At 40.5% G+C, this 15,678-nt stretch overlaps 1 protein-coding gene across 1 annotated transcript in view; it reads left to right on the top strand.

Annotated features, from left to right (window-relative positions):
• The first annotated feature begins 1,396 nt into the window (after positions 1–1,396).
• Positions 1,397–15,678, top strand: part of PRRC1 (proline rich coiled-coil 1) — a 32,152-nt gene continuing 17,870 nt past the window's right edge. The window contains exons 1-4 of the mRNA XM_074166304.1: positions 1,397–1,492; positions 8,347–8,457; positions 12,028–12,414; positions 14,060–14,217. Coding sequence (XP_074022405.1) covers positions 8,361–8,457; positions 12,028–12,414; positions 14,060–14,217 — 642 coding nt within the window. The 5' untranslated portion in view covers positions 1,397–1,492; positions 8,347–8,360. The remainder of the gene's footprint in view (positions 1,493–8,346; positions 8,458–12,027; positions 12,415–14,059; positions 14,218–15,678) is intronic.

Here is a 15,678-nt window from a genome sequence, read left to right on the forward strand (position 1 = left end):
CATCTCCTGGTCTCTGCAGGACCTCCCCCAACACAGCTCCTCTCTGCTGCAAGCGAACCCCGCAGAAATTGCAGCGTATCTTATGTCTGCTCCCCAGGGCTGCTTGCCCTCCTCTCACACACTGCTCCGTCACCCCTTCTGCAGCCACCTGGCTATGTAAGATGATGGGAGGGACAGAAGGCGGCTGCTGGGTTTGGCACCAAGAGCTGCTGCAGAGCCCCAAAGGAAGACCCAGGTCCCAACGGCATGGAAGGCCAAAGCTCAACTAGGGTTAAAACTGGCCAGTGTTGTGTCAGACAACAAGAAAGGGCTTTTGAAGTATGAGAATAGTAAAAGGACGAAAATGTTGGGCTGATACTTCGTGATGATGGTCCCCTGGCACACAGGGATGCAGAAAAAGAAGAGGCAGTGGAAGCTTTTGTTAGCCTTAGTCTTTAATACTAACGATAGACCTTGGGCTGCCCAGTCCTGACTTGAAGGACTGTGGGAACAGTGCCTTTCCATTTGTGGAACCTGAAATTGTGAGGGGTTGGTTGTATCTGTTCAATGTTCCTAAGCCCATGGGACCTGGTGGGATTGATCCCAAAGCACTGAAGGAGGTGGCGAACACTACAGCAGGACCCCTCTCAATCATCAACCAAAGCTCTTGGGAGTCTGGGGAGGTCCCTGCTGACTCGGAGCCCAAACAGACATCCATTATGGATGGGTTGTCATGGAGGGATTTAATACAAATGTTAACTAAAATATACTTTAAATTCCCATAATTAGAAATCTAGGAAATAATGCCAGATGACTTGTTAAGGCTGTAAAACTTAAGTCTATTATGTAACGTTTTCTTCCATCTCGCAAGAGAATCAGGCCCAGGGGCTCTAGATAACCGCGCAGCTGGTGATTTGCGCAGGTGTGACCGTGAGAGACCCACAAACATGGCGCAGGGCGGGGAAGAAATCTCTTCCCAGCGCCGGGCGGACTTCCTCGGCCCGCCCTGCCCTGCCTTCCCCGCGGCCGCCCGTGAACGTGGCAGAGGAGGCGCCCGGCTCCCCGCTGCCGCCATTTTGAATTCAGGCAGCCAGGAGCACGCCGCGACAGAAACCCGCCCAGGGCAGAGGGCGCCGGGCAGCGCCGCCGGAGACGTGGCAGCGCGGGGCGGGGACGTCGCGGCGCCGCTCCGGCTGCTGGGAGCTGTAGTCGGCGGCTGAGCCGGCGGGTGCCTCCGTTCATCGCCGGCGGTGCCCGGGAAGCGGCTTCCCCGCCAGGTGACCGCAGCCGGGCGGACCGCGGCGGGGGCAGCGGCGGGGTCTGCCGCTCGGGCTCGGTGAGGCGACGTGTCGCGGCGGGCTGAGAGGACGCGCTGGCACCCGTCGTCCCCGGCGGCGGGGAGGGAGTGGCTGGAGGGCTGGGCGAGGCCGGGCGGTGTCTGTCCCGCAGCGGTGGCTTCCCCGCGCTCCTGAGTGGCGGCTGCGGCCGTTGGGGCCCGAAGCGGCTTGGACAGGTCCGGAGGTTAGGGCGGCGGGGTGGGCGGGGGGGCTGCGGAGGTGTTTGCCGGCGGCGGGGGGGTGCCGGCGGGGTCGGCGCTGCTCCGCCCGGCCTGCTGGCCTAGGCCGCGCTGCTCTGTCGGCTAGTCAGCGCCGGCCCGAGTGCGTGCGTTTGCCCGTGGTCGCCCTGGGCCCAGCCCCTATAGCCCCCCGAACCTCCCACCCGAGGGCCTTTCCCCCTTACCGGCACACCTGGGGCTGCAGCGTGTCGGCCCCTCGGCGGGCTTAGCCCTGGAGAGCAGCCAGGGGCCTGACCCTGATATGGGCGCTCTGGCTTGGTCCTTTTGTTCTGAACCATCTTGTCCTAAAGGGCAGCAGCGGCTCCTGTCCTCCCTGTTGACAGGAGCTCGCTTTGGGGCTTGTTAGGCGTGGGTCATGAGCTGTCAATGCCGATCAGAGTCCTTGCAGCAGCCCCAGCTATAAGGACTTGCTGCCTTAGCGACCGGTGGCATTGGGAACATGCACAGGGACCAGCACATCATAGAATTTCCAGTTGGCTGGTCCTGGTACCTTGCTAGGTCACGTATATTATTCTGCTTCTGTGAGTCACCCTGCCAGTGACCACGCTTCTTCTGAGTACTGTGTAGGGAGTTTGGATGCCTGGCCTCAGGGCTGTGCTTTCCAGCCTTGCAGCTAGGGATGGAGATGCTGGTCCTGGTAAACCTGTGTGGCTTCAGCTTCAGTTGGTGTGATTGGCAGTGGAAATCCTCAGCCTCGAGGATCTGTCAGTATTTGATAGAAGTGATGCTTCAGGAGGTTTACTAGCTATTACGATGTCTCTGGAGACATTGTTGAAATGTCTTTTATTTATAGGATCTATTTATTTCTATTGTCATATGAAAGAAGCATTATTTCTTATGGGGAAGAACTCTGAAAGTGCTGCAGCTGTTTAATCCCATCATATGACTTAACTACTGGTGAAAATAGGTAGAATGTACATGGGTTTGTTTAGCTGTTTCTTTGATGGTTTTAATGTAGTGATATGTAATGTGTTATACCAGATAAGTAGTTCTCTGACTGTGGTCATCAGTGATGTGGAACTAGGTGATCCATGGAGCTACATGAGTTTTGTGGTATGTAAAAACAAGTATTTGATAATAAGGGTGTGTGTGATCTGGAACAAAGCCCAAGGGTTAGCAATGGCACTAAGAATGTGGGAAACTAAATAATTCTCAGATTGGGAAGTTTTTAGAAAAGTGGAACTTCTTTATGGTGTCTATGTCCTACTGTAACTCTGCCTGCAGTAATCTTTAGACAACCCCTTACGGCATGCCTGGTGTTTTGAGATATCTTGCTACTGCATTAGGTCAGAGACATACTGGATTCTGCTTGGTGAACAGACCTTTTTTGTTGTTGTTAAAATGTGTAAAAGTGATGCTGGTGTTGTGATTAAAATTATTTTTGCTATGAATATAAACGAGGTGTAGGAGAATTCTGTGTGGTTTTGTTAGTGTGTTTTTAGTTTTGTTTTTTTTTTTCTTTTTCCTGTTTACTTGTCTTTAAGGCTTTGGACTTTAGAGCAAGTAATTTAATATCAGATGATTAGACAGACAATCCCTCTATGCCCTTCCTTTGGCTTCAGTGAGGCTTTTTATGTCCTCTGGGACTTGCATGCATTTAACAGAACAGAGTCTGAATGAAGTTTTATCCTTGACTTTGTCCTCTCCCTTTCTAAAATGGAGTAAACCAATGTGAGAGAATTTTTCAGATGAAACTTCACTATACTAATAATTCAACTCCTTTTTTTTAAAGTGTTGTCTTTTTGATTGATATCAGCTTCACTCCATTTTTTTATAACCAAAGGTTTTTCTTTTTTAATTTTCTTTCTTGCTTTCTTCTTGGTAATTCTGTTTTTAATCTCTCTTGTTGGCATCTGTATGAGTTCTTGGGCTTTTTTTTCCCCTTTAACTTCTCTACTGTTGAATAGAAGTATGTTGTACGTTTCTGTGAATTTGCCTATTAGTTAATGCAACCTAGGATGTAACATTTTATTTAAAGAAGTTGTTGCAGTGGGAATGGCTTCAAACAATTGGATTTGTTCAAATAAGTAAGTAAATGACTGCGCCTTATTCTGGACAGTTGTCAGCTTGTGCTTAGCCATTAACAGTATGTGTAACCAGTATTGTTCCACACACCTACTTTAAAAGGCTATGCCTCTTATGATTAAAGATGAGAAGTTTAGTAGCCTTTGAATTTAGTATTCCGGCTGTGGTTTTGTTTCATTTTAGGCTTCATTTAGAGAATAGTTTTGCCCCTTAGGGTTCTTAAGTATGTCATGGGTTCTTTTTTTATTAGTAGGAGCATCTACTGAAATACAAGAAGGGGTTAATTAAGAATGACTGAAAACATGGCCTCATTATAAACTCTGAAGTATGACTGATTTCTAGATAATGTGTTTTTATCCATGTGAAATTTACTAATCTCCATTTGTAAGTAATCTTATCATTAACTGTGAATTTCTATATTTTAGAGTAATAACCTGAAGAATGCTTTTGAAGTATGGTTATGTTGTTAAGATTATTCCAAAATATTAGGGCAAATGTAATTACTTCCTATTAAACTTAAGTCAAAAGATGAGTGATTTACCAGTTCAGCCTTTTAGTCTCTAAATCAAATTATTTAATTCCTGCTTTTAACACTAGTCCTATTAAAATTTTCAGTCAGAGCTTTATCCTCATTTTCCTTTCATTGTACATGGGTCTTGCACTTGGGAGTTATGTTAATAGCTGAGATGTGGCTTTAGGTTAAGATTCAGCTGATGATAATCAGTAAAATATAGTTATCAGTCAACTAAGGATAGACCTTGTGGGTGTACTGTCTTTTCTTCATGTAATGTTGGGCTTTTAACATCATCCCTGTAATTTCTTCATTAGTACTGCCAAGGGCTATGTTATAACTAAATATTTGGTAGAAGCCTAATAAAATTCATGCTGCTGCTTCTTAAAGGATTTTTCTTAAGGATGGCTGGCCACTGGGAATGTGGTTTTTTTCTGTGCTTTTCTGTATTTCTCTTTTCCATATCCCTTCTTTACTTTTGTATAAGCATAAAACAAGCTTTAATTCTAGCTAAGATTATCAAATTTATAAAATCAGTTTATGATCACAAATCACTAGATGGCAGTACAGCTATTATTTTCACGTAATTGCACATGCTTCAGTTTCCCTGTCTCAGAGTTTCTCATTTATCTTTTTGATTTAGTAATACAAAATATTCTAGTTGGTAAGAAGGCGCAGAAGTCACTTCCTTAAGAAGTTAGGCTGAATTTGCACACAGTGCTTGCTGCAAATTAAGTGTTTGTGGACTGTGAAAAATTATTACTTTTTTTTTTTAAGTCAATGAAAAGACAGTCTATTTCCACACCCAGCAGTCATTAAGGATTTGTAGGCTGACCTTACTGGCGAAGTTTTTCCCTGCAGCTTGCCTAGAGGAAGTTGGGAACCCTCGTTGGAAACTTCATTGAGGACTGGGCGCTGTTAAAGTCCATGGGTTGCTTGGGCTTGGGTTTTTGTCACCCTCCCCATGTTCTTCTTCCACCCCAATGCTTTTCAATTTCTCACCAAAAAATGGTTTCAAATAGGCCATTTAGATTCAAGTGATAAACTATGTATCTTGTAGGATCAGTTTTAATTATATGTAGTGCTGAATTCTTTCAATGTGATGAGCCATTAGCTTCCAATTACACCTATTGTACTTTTTGCTTTCTTTTCCTTTTGTGTTATTCCTTACTCCCATGTCTTTTTCCTTAACCTTATCTTTTTTTAATTATGAGTAAGCTAAAGGAAAAATAATGTAGGAGCATTTAGGCTTCAGTTTTCTAATTGGCATGGGGGTAGGTAGATGAAAGGGGAAAGACTGAAGGGAAAAGTTGAGTGGGAGGAAAATATGACCAGTTATCGTGATTGTATGTTATGTGAGAGAATAAAGGAATTTGTCTGCTCTTCCAGCAAAAGGTACGGAGAAGTCATCTTCTTCCTAGCTAGTGGCAAAACTCCAATTGATTATAGTGGATAATATATGAAAGAGTATGGGATACATCAGGATCAAAGGATAAAATTTGAGCTAGAACAAAAGGGAGATAGCAATATACTTCTGACTGGGCACTCTGAGGGTATCCAGCTTATACTGGGACACATTGCAGGTCCAGGTATGCACTCCTAGGCAAAGTCCAAGGAAATAGACATAAACCCTACAGCTGGCAGGGTTCCCCTCTCAAGCTTCTATCTCCTAGCCAGGCTGGATTTGCAGATGGTTGGGTTTCCCAGAGAGATGTGCAAGTGAGGGGAGAAAATGTGGAACTAGATTTTTGCTTTTTTTAAATTTAGATTTTAACTCAGTTCAATGGGGTTTTTATCATTGTATTTCAGCAACAGACTCATAATTTTTGCAAGTTTGGGATTGCTGTTTCTGTTTAATGTTCGCTTAACTTTTCTTACTGTAAAGTTAATAGAGAAAAGTGACTAGAGAGTTATTTACATTTCTACTAATTCCTAACTTTCCAGATGTCACTTAGGTTAATTTTCAGGGGGGTTATCACACATTCCCCTCCCCCCCCCTCCTCCCCCCCAACTTTAATAGCTCTGTGAAGCATTGAAAAAGCTTTGTATGGAGTTTTTGAAAAGCTGCTCAGTAGAACTTTTCCAGTCAATCTCCATGGCCTCACTATTTATTTTAACTAATAAGCACCTCTTAGCAGTTTTTAATCATGACATTAGGTGAAATCAAGCAGCAGATTAGAAGATCCTTGATAAAATAAAATGTTTCTAGAAGGTTTTGGTCAGTGATTACTTGAGTTGCACAATGGAAAATTCTTTCTTGCTTTGCAGTGTGTAATTGGAAGAAGGAGGACTTTAGAAATACTTCTGTGAGGGGGAATGTAAACTCCTGTAGCTTGATTAAAAGACAAAACCTTATCATTGCAAATTCTTCTGCTTAGTGATGTTTAACGGAAGACTGCAGTTCCTTTCTACAGGATGATATGTACTTAATCTTCAAGGACAGTCTGTTCCCCACCAGGCAGTTTCTGACCCTTTCATCCCATCTGGAGAGAAGCTTTTAAATGCATTGAAGAGGTACTCAGAACCTAAAATCTCTCTGTCATGAGAGTTTTCATGAAAAGTGCTGCACATAAGCCACATTTACCTGCTTTCTGAGGCTGGACTCAAACTTTTAATCTTGAATAGCTTGTGCAAAGCATATTGGTTTGTCAGAGGGACTATAATTTTTTCTATGTGATTTTGATGCCTTTATTTGTTTTTGAAACTTCTTTGTAAGCCTGTCAAGACTAACACTGACATCCTACTTTTTGGATTTTTCAGTTTGGTAATAACTGTAATTTTTCCTCCATGTTAAACTTAAGAGTTGTCTATACATTTAAAACAACAATGAAGGTTGTGAGTTTGTTTTTTTTTTTTAAGAGGAAAAGCCCTGTATTTTTGTAGGTGGAGTTCTTTTATATACATTGGTATTTTAACTTAACACATTTTTTAAGCCTTTTCCTCTGAAAATTGTTAAAGGAACTAAGTCCTACTGAGGACTGTCAGTCCTCAGTAGCTGCTGATATAATGGATATGGTGGAAAATGTTTCAGTCTGTCTATTTTTTATACATAAAATTTCTTTACACAGATTTTTTTTTATTTCATTAAAATTTCCTTAAGAATTGTTACCTCAGGGAGTTCTACAACTCATTGATCTCTAGTTTACCAGACTTGGGAGGAGGCAGGGGTTTTTGTTAGCTGCCTGTGCACCAAAGAACAAAAATCTCCAGGTGTTCATGAAAGTCTTAATTTTTTCCCCCTCTCCTTTTCTTCTCCAAAGGCTTTTTACATTAATTTAAGATTTTTAAATAAACATATAGCTTTACTTTTCCAGAAGTAGTATTTTTCAAAGGTTTACTCAAAGATGTTAAAAGATACTTCCAACGTAATATAGCCTTCAAAATAAAAGCCAAATTTTTCAATTATTTTAATTTCTCATAGTGTCACCAGAGCAGTGTGTTGCTTGATTTCACAGGAAGTGTTTGTACCAGAAATCTTGTTCAGTGTAATTTAATTTCAGTGTAATTTTATTCATGTTGGAAGTGAACTTCAGCTGGTGACATTTGTCTTTTCTGGAGGTTTATTTAGCTTACCCCAAAGCTCTTTTGCTTTAAAGTAGACAAGGTCTTGCTTAGAGTTTAAGTCGCAGAGGCAGGACTCCTGGGCTGTTGCCAGCTCTGCCACTGTTACTGGTGTTCAGCAAGGTGCTTGCGCTCAGGTGTGATGCTCAGGAGCATCTGCTGAAGTGTTTAAGCCCGAGAGGGCTACAGCTTCTTGGGTCGTCATGATTCTCCGCTCCCAGAAGGGGCAGACATCAGTTCTGTGTCTTGCCTCTAGCCATGTCTTGCATCCTGTCCTGCATCAGCTCTGAAAATAGCTGAGGTCCTTGTTTGAGTTACTGCAGCTCAATTATGCAGCAGAATGCTACCCTGCAGTTAAGTTTTTCTTGCAATGGGATATGGGTTTTGTGAGGTGTAATTACTTCTCTATTCTACATATTGGAAGCAGTAACTGGGCATCCACAGTGAGGTTTTTAGAAAGATGCTTGGAGCTTGAGGTATTATCACTGTGCTAAAAATAAAGTGAAGATACAGGAGAAATGAGACACACCGGATAATTATGTACTTGAGATCTCAATTTTGTTTCTTTTTTCTAGAGTTGGCATTTGAATTACCTGCTCCATTCAGGAATGTAAATCACTGTGTTGTGGCCTTTACATTCTAATTTAAAATCTTTTCTCTTGTTTCTCAAGATACGTTTTTTTTTTCTTCACAGCTTTTTGTAGGAACATGATGGAAGAGAGTGGAATAGAGACAACTCCACCTCGTACACCCCCACCAAGCACAGCAGGGACTGCTGCCGCCGCCGCTACACCTGTCTCATTAGGTACAGAAACTTCCTCAGCAACTTGGTCACGTTTATTCATGTCTTCTGAAGCACAGCATTTCATCCAAAAATGTTGTAATCAGCCTAATTACAGGGCTCTTTTTGAGACTAATTGGAAGAACTTAAATTGTTTCTTAATCATAGAAGTGTGCTTCTTACCTGACATGCATCTGACACGGAATATTTTAAACATTTTTCTTTTTTATTCTTGAAACTTTTTTATGAAGTCATGTGGATGCACTCTTGTTTTTTAAGGATGTGGGGCCAAGGAAATAATGCCTTGCACTACAGTGCACAGTTAGATGAGCAGCATAGAAGGGAGTTAAAACTAATTTACAGTCTTGAACCTGGATAATCACTTGGGTTTTAATATTGTGGGTGGTAATCAAAGCACTTTTCAGATTCTTGAGAAATCAGATACACCACATGCTGAATACCAAATATTTAATTTTGTGACACATCTGGTATTGGTATCTTGAGTCACACTAGTGTAGTGGGCTCCAAAGTGGAGTGCCCTTATCCCAGGGGGTATGCAAGGCAATCCATTGAGGTGCACAAAGAAAATATTAGAACTTCCATTAATACTTATTTTTATCTAAAAAACAAGAAAGAAATGAAGCTTTACTAATACTTGATATACTGCTTGACTCTGGTGTCCTCACTTGTTTGGTCCATATGTTGGACATTCACATGTCCTGAGGGAAGTGTGGGTGTTCTGTGATGAAAAGCAGTTGACAGTGGCACCCTCACTCTTGCTCACTTTCATCATATTGCAATGCCTTGCAGTTTGTGTGCCTGTTTAAGTGGATTTATGGACAGGTGACTTAAGATTCCTGCAGAGACACCATGGATTGAAAATACTGCTAATAATACGAGCACAAGCAAGCAACAAGAAAATGGAAGAGCTGACACTTTTCTGATTCATAGTTATAAGCTCTTTGCCATTGTTTTTACCTCATAATATGGCTAACAATCTAATCAGATCTGACAAAAAGTTGGCCACAAAAAATCCAAAATTTTCAAGAGGACTGTTTAAAATCTAAATTTACATCCACTATTGTTAATGATGAACCTTACCCTAAGTGTGTATTGAGATATTAGCTAAGGATAGTATGAAGCCATTATGATTAGCAAGACGTCTAAAAACTAAGCAGAACATGAAAACAAACCTCTACAAATTTTTTTTGTAATGTTTCAAGTCATACAGTACTCAATCCAGTACTTAAAAAATTTCAGTAAACTCAATGATAAATCTTCAGAAGCCTCTGGAGATTTCTTAGCTAATAGTGAAGACAAAAGCTATGTACATTGGGGAAGCACTTGTTCTTGACATGGTGAAAATGTCTGAAATAATGCATGGAAACACAATATGGTGACAAACTAAAATGCATTCATCAGCAAATACTGTTGGAAGACACGTAGAAAACATTGCTCAATATTTGAAGAAACAAGTATTAGAACAAGTCATACGGTGTTGGAGGGTTGCTATGTAGTTGCCTGAAAGTATAGGTGTTCCTAACGTGTCTCAGCATATGGTTTACTAAATTCTGTTTCAGTAATAAAATACACAAAGAACTACTGCATTGCCACACATGAAATTTATTCACTGCCTCATTTGTAGGCAAGCTATTGCAGCAAAGAAACTAGAGCCAGAAGTGCACAAAGTGCTACAGGATGTCATCAGTGTTGTTAATTTTATAAAAATAATCTTTAAATAGTAGATTTTTTTTTTTAACAAAACTTTGTAAATAAATGTAATGAGTGACCATGAAAACTCTTTGTATCACATAGTAGTTTGCTAGTTGTTGTATGGCAAGGTGTTAAAAGGAGTTGTTGAACTTAATGATGACATGAATTTTTTTCTTTTACAAAAAGACAAGTCTCCCAGATTTTCTTACATTTTTTTGTGATGACAGGTGGCTGTCAGAAATGTGCTACCTAGTACATATTTGAAAAAAAAACCCAACACTTATAATTTGTCCCTTCAAGGTAAAGGTGACATTTTTAGTAAGGAGTGACACAGTAGCTACTTTTTGTAAGAAAGTCATTCTTTTGAGAGAGCATTTTGAAAATTGATATTTGGAAATGTTACCATTGTTACGCAATCCTGTTGCCAAAAATAATGCAAGTGTCACATAAAAGCTGTCATCTGTACACATAAACTTGCAAAGAGAATTTCCTGACTTGTGGAAAAATCTTCCAACTGAACAGTTTCAGTGTGGTTTGAACGCATTTGTTAAAAATGCCGAAGTGCAACACCTTCTCATTAGTTTGCAAGAATAATTGATTAATGTCAGGAAAGATGGAAACTTGCTAGCTGAATTTCAAGGAAGACTTCTACATAATTGGTGGGTGGGAGTGGAAAACGAATAGCATGGTTTGGTAAGCACAGCCAACAATGCACTCCTTCCATTTGCATCTATGAATCTTTGTGAAATGTCTTTTCCAGCTATGACAGCCATTAAAGCCAAGTATTGAAATAATCTGAACATAGAACCAGGCCTTCAAATTGCTGTATCATGAGTGGTTAAACCAAAATTTAAAAGATAATGAGGCTTCTTCAATCCTATTGCTCACAGTAAAAAAAATTAATAATTGTATTATATAGTATGTTAACCATTATTAACATATTATATTATTAATAAAAAAAAATTCAGTGGGAGCATAAAAGTACTAATTTAGTAGTAAATAAATTATTTTTAATTTTTTTAATTCATCTTTGTCATACTTTTTAAATTTCTATTGTGTGTGTTTTGTAATACACATAATATACTAGTACAGTGGTACACAAATAATTCATAAATAAATAAATTTACATACGTTGGGAGGGTGCATGCTCAAAAATTTTTTACTGATAGGTGCGTGTGATAAAATTTGGAGACCACTGCATTAGCGCAACATGGCGTATCACTTGACTGTCATTGATGTTTAGGCTGAGGCCAGTGAGATGCTTGAGCTGATCCAACAGCCTACTGCTATCAAAAATGGTTATTTCTGTTTTTCTCCCTTCATTTTCTGGTGAAACTTGGTTTAGAGAGCAAAATTGGTTTATCCAAGATCAGCTGACGGTCAAACTGAAACACTAAAAGCAGAGGAATTAGAAGGCTGGGCGCCAAGGAAGAGGGCTGCCTGGTGCTTGACCCATCTCATAGAAGTAACTGTCACCTTGCCGGATGTTATGAATGCACATTGTATTCTTAAATATGGGCACTTCCTGCGTCATCATTATGCCTGTTGATTAAGCAGTCACTTAAAGAACTGTACTAGCTAGAAATTTGAGGCATACTTCAGCTGTTATAAATTCAGTAGTCAGATGTTGATTCTTCTTTTTAAGCTCATGACAAGTAGGGTCGTGCAAGAAGAGGAGTTGTGTCTTACAAGATACCGTCACCAAAAATTGAGCACAATTGATGTTGTATGCACACCCAAGCAGAATTAAAATTCAGTTTGAAGGGAGAAAGGCAGAGAGAGTCAAAACTGATTTATAAATTACCTGAACAATTCTATAACTGAGTCTCGGGGATCAAGGGACAACATTTCTAAAATTCCTTTTTTCTCTTTTTTTCCTAGCTTTGTCCAGTCCCCTTGCTACACCAAGCATGTCATCTGCTCCTGCGTACTCGCCACCCTTGCCAGCTGGAGTCTCTCCACTTCCTCCTCCTATGATGACTTCAGCTTCTCTTCCACTTGTGCCTTCTGCAACGGTTTCTACTATTGCACCACCTCTAACTCCTGCCCCACCTCCTGTTGCCCCTTCGGCTTTTAGTACCTCCATGTCCCAGTTCTCTACACCTCCTCCATTAAGCTCTACTGCTGGCCCTGGTCTTCCTGCACCTCCCACTGGTCCTCCCATTTCAGGATTTTCTATGTCTTCAACCTATGATATTACCAGAGGTCATGCTGGTCGAGCACCACAGAGCCCACTGATGCCATCATTTTCTGCACCTCCAGTCACAGGTAACATTCTGTTTATGCGCTTTTGTCTTTGTGAGACAGGATGAAGGATCTCCTGGGTGGCTTTTTCCACCACTCTGCTAGAGTCATAGAATCACAGAATCCTAGAATGGTTAGAGTTGGAAGGGACCTTAAAGATCATCGAGTTCCAACCCCCCTGCCGTGGGCAGGGACACCTCCCACTAGACCAGGTTGCTCAAAGCCCCATCCAGCCTGGCCTTGAACGCTTCCAGGGATGAGGCATCCACAACTTCTTCAGCCAACCTGTTCCAGTGTCTCACCACCCTCACAGTAAAGAATTTCTAGTACATAATCTAAATCTCCCCTCTTTCAGTTTAAAACCATTACCCCTTGTCCTATCACTACAGGCCTTGATAAAGAGTCCTTCCCTATCTGTCCTGTAGGTGCCCTTCAGGTACTGGAGGGCCGTTATGAGGTCTCCCTGGAGCCTCCTCTTCTCCTGGCTCCTCAAACTCCCTCAGTCCTGCGAGTTCAGCTTTATAATTCTGGGTACATTTAATTAATGTAACTGCAGTCAGAAGAAGGAGTAGCCTCTTCTGAACTCAGTAGAGTTCTGGTAGCATTCGGGCTCACAGAAGAACCTTTGTTTGAGAACTTTCTTTGTTGTTAACTCACACAGGAAAGCCCAACTGCATATATATACATATGTTTTATTTAGATCAGAGGGTCAACTTAGCCATTATATTTCCACAGAATGATATGATACTTCAGGCTGTAATCTCGTAATTTGCAGGCCTTTGTTCTGAAAAGCTATCTATAACAAGCTGTCTATCATGTGACACCAGCATCTATTTTCTTGTTTCCAGCCACTAAATTGTGTTAGGACAGCTAAAAATACATACCTTGTATGCAAGCAGTTGCTGTAGTTGCTAAACTGATGTCATTTTCTGGTAGTGGAATGGAAACTTGGCTCTCCAGCTGCAATTAGGCCAGGCTTTTACTATTATTGGTGATACCTCTTCTAAGTAATCTGTATTAGGAGAATGTCTAAAAAGATATTGTGCAGTGTAAAATAAAAATAGCTCTTGATTAAGGCAAGTGTTGGAAAATCTGTTAAAATAGGCCTGAGTAATGGGCTCATGCTGAGTAAGGCTCATGCTTAAATTTTCTACTGTTTGAGTTCCTTTTGTTTACTTGTAAAATATGTAGCACTATTCCTTTGTTGCTCCTTTTTCTATTGCTATTAATTTCCACCACTCAGGACTAGAAAATTTCCTACTTCTCTCTCTTTTATTATGTATGAGAATATTCCTGTCTCTTGTTCACAGAGCAACACCCCTTCCTTTTTCCTCTGCTGAGGGCTTATTATTAAAATTTGAATACAATAAAAAACACCACTGTCAATGTAACCTGCTAAGAAACAATCCTATTTTAATTTTATACATAATGTACAGGCAGTCTTGGTTCTATTAGCAGATATTGTTGAACTCCTTTACAGTAGTTATATCTACTAACCTTTAACAAGCAGAATTGTTCTTGTGCTTTCAAGAAATGAAGCGAAGCAGACTAGTATTCTTCTACTCTTCCTGCTCATTTTCCTGTTAAACAATTGCATGTTGCTACAATATAACAAATTAAATCCAGTAAAATAAATGAACATTTGAGTTTTATCCTTCCCTCTTCCTAGGTGTTTTGGCAGATCCTATTACTCAACAAGCAACTTTCTCATCAGCTTTGGCTCCTGGAACTGGTTCTGCAATCACTTTTCCTGAGGAGCGTGAAGATCCCAGAGTATCTACTGCCCAAGGTGGAGCACCTGCTGGAGGACTGTGGGGATTTATAAAGGTATGGGTGTTTTGTCTGTTACCCTTCATAAGGAATTACATTTTTTACTGACTATGATAAGACATACTGATTTTTTAAAATGCATGTTGCTGTAAGTCCTGTCTTTTCTCTGGTCTCATGTGCAAGGTGGCAGTTCTTAATACTGATGTTTGCTGAAACTATGCTTTTGTTCTTTGTCTGTATAGAAGAGAGGGGACTACACAAATGCAGGTGTTCTACATTAATTTTACTGCTTGTGACAGGAAGATATGCATACCTAGCATGTTCTGTCACATCTTCTTAAATCAAGTAAAGCTTTAGAACCTCTTTAAGACCTGAAAGCTAGTTTTTACTAAACAGCAACTGGATGCAGAAAAAGATCGTCTGTTTTACCTCACCAGAACTATTGCATATCCCATTTCTTTATTATTTCCTAATGAAATGAGTTTGATTTCTATGGGATCAATCTGCCTGTTCTATAACAAACAAGTCTCTTCCAAGGACAGACAAATAGATATTTCTTCTGCCAAAGAACAGTTTACCTAAGAAGTATCTAAAGTATTATCTAGACTTTTTCTATTCTGCTAGAAGGCATGGGGTGTATATAGTGCAAAACAGATACTCCTTGTGGTGTGATCTAATTGTATAGAGAAAATAAGTAGAATTTCATTAGCCTGTAACCTTTTTGGAGCTGTGGCAAACGCTACATGTAAGTAGAATCATGAAGATCATGGCAAAAGGATCTAAGGGCAGTGCATGAATGCTAAACCATCTTCAAGAGCAACCGCATTTTCTGTACTGTCTTGTACAAAATGTGAGGGAAGAATCAAGAAGATTGATGTCCTAGTGGGACTGCAGAGTTTTGGAGAGACTTTCAGGCCATTTTGAACATAAAAAGCTGGGAGAAAAAGTTGTGTGTGACATGGCAAACTAAGCCCTCCCTTGCTCCAAGAATACACATCTTGACAATGATACAGTGTTAAAGAGAAAGATTAATCCTCCATCAGTACAGTGAGAGCAGAGTTGTCATGCTGCCCTTTTCAAGGAGACATGTTTCCTCATGATCATAAAACATCCTCTTTCTTCCTTCAAATAATAATGTCTTTGTCTTGGTCATCATATTCCTCTTAATATTTGAAATACATAGTAATGTTCCAGAGGAGAACATTTTTTTGGTAACATGATTCTTTAACCCTTTTGAAAGTGCCAGAGCTTGCAGTTGCAAATGAGTTGAAAGGCCATTCTCATACACATTACTGTTGCCTTTATACCAGTAGCATCCAAAAGGTGTCCTGCTTCTATTTATGGAGAAGGTCTGTATCATTGACTTCAATAATAAAATCTAGATTTTGGTTGAAGTATTAAGCATTCATGTGCTCTGTGTGTTCAGTGACCTCTTTTTGAGAATATCCTAGATGGAAGAATGAGGAATCATTAATTACACTGAAGCCATCAAGTTCTTGATGTGTGTAAGCACACATC

The sequence above is a fragment of the Numenius arquata genome, chromosome Z (assembly GCF_964106895.1).
Source record: "Numenius arquata chromosome Z, bNumArq3.hap1.1, whole genome shotgun sequence".
Lineage (NCBI taxonomy): Eukaryota > Metazoa > Chordata > Aves > Charadriiformes > Scolopacidae > Numenius > Numenius arquata.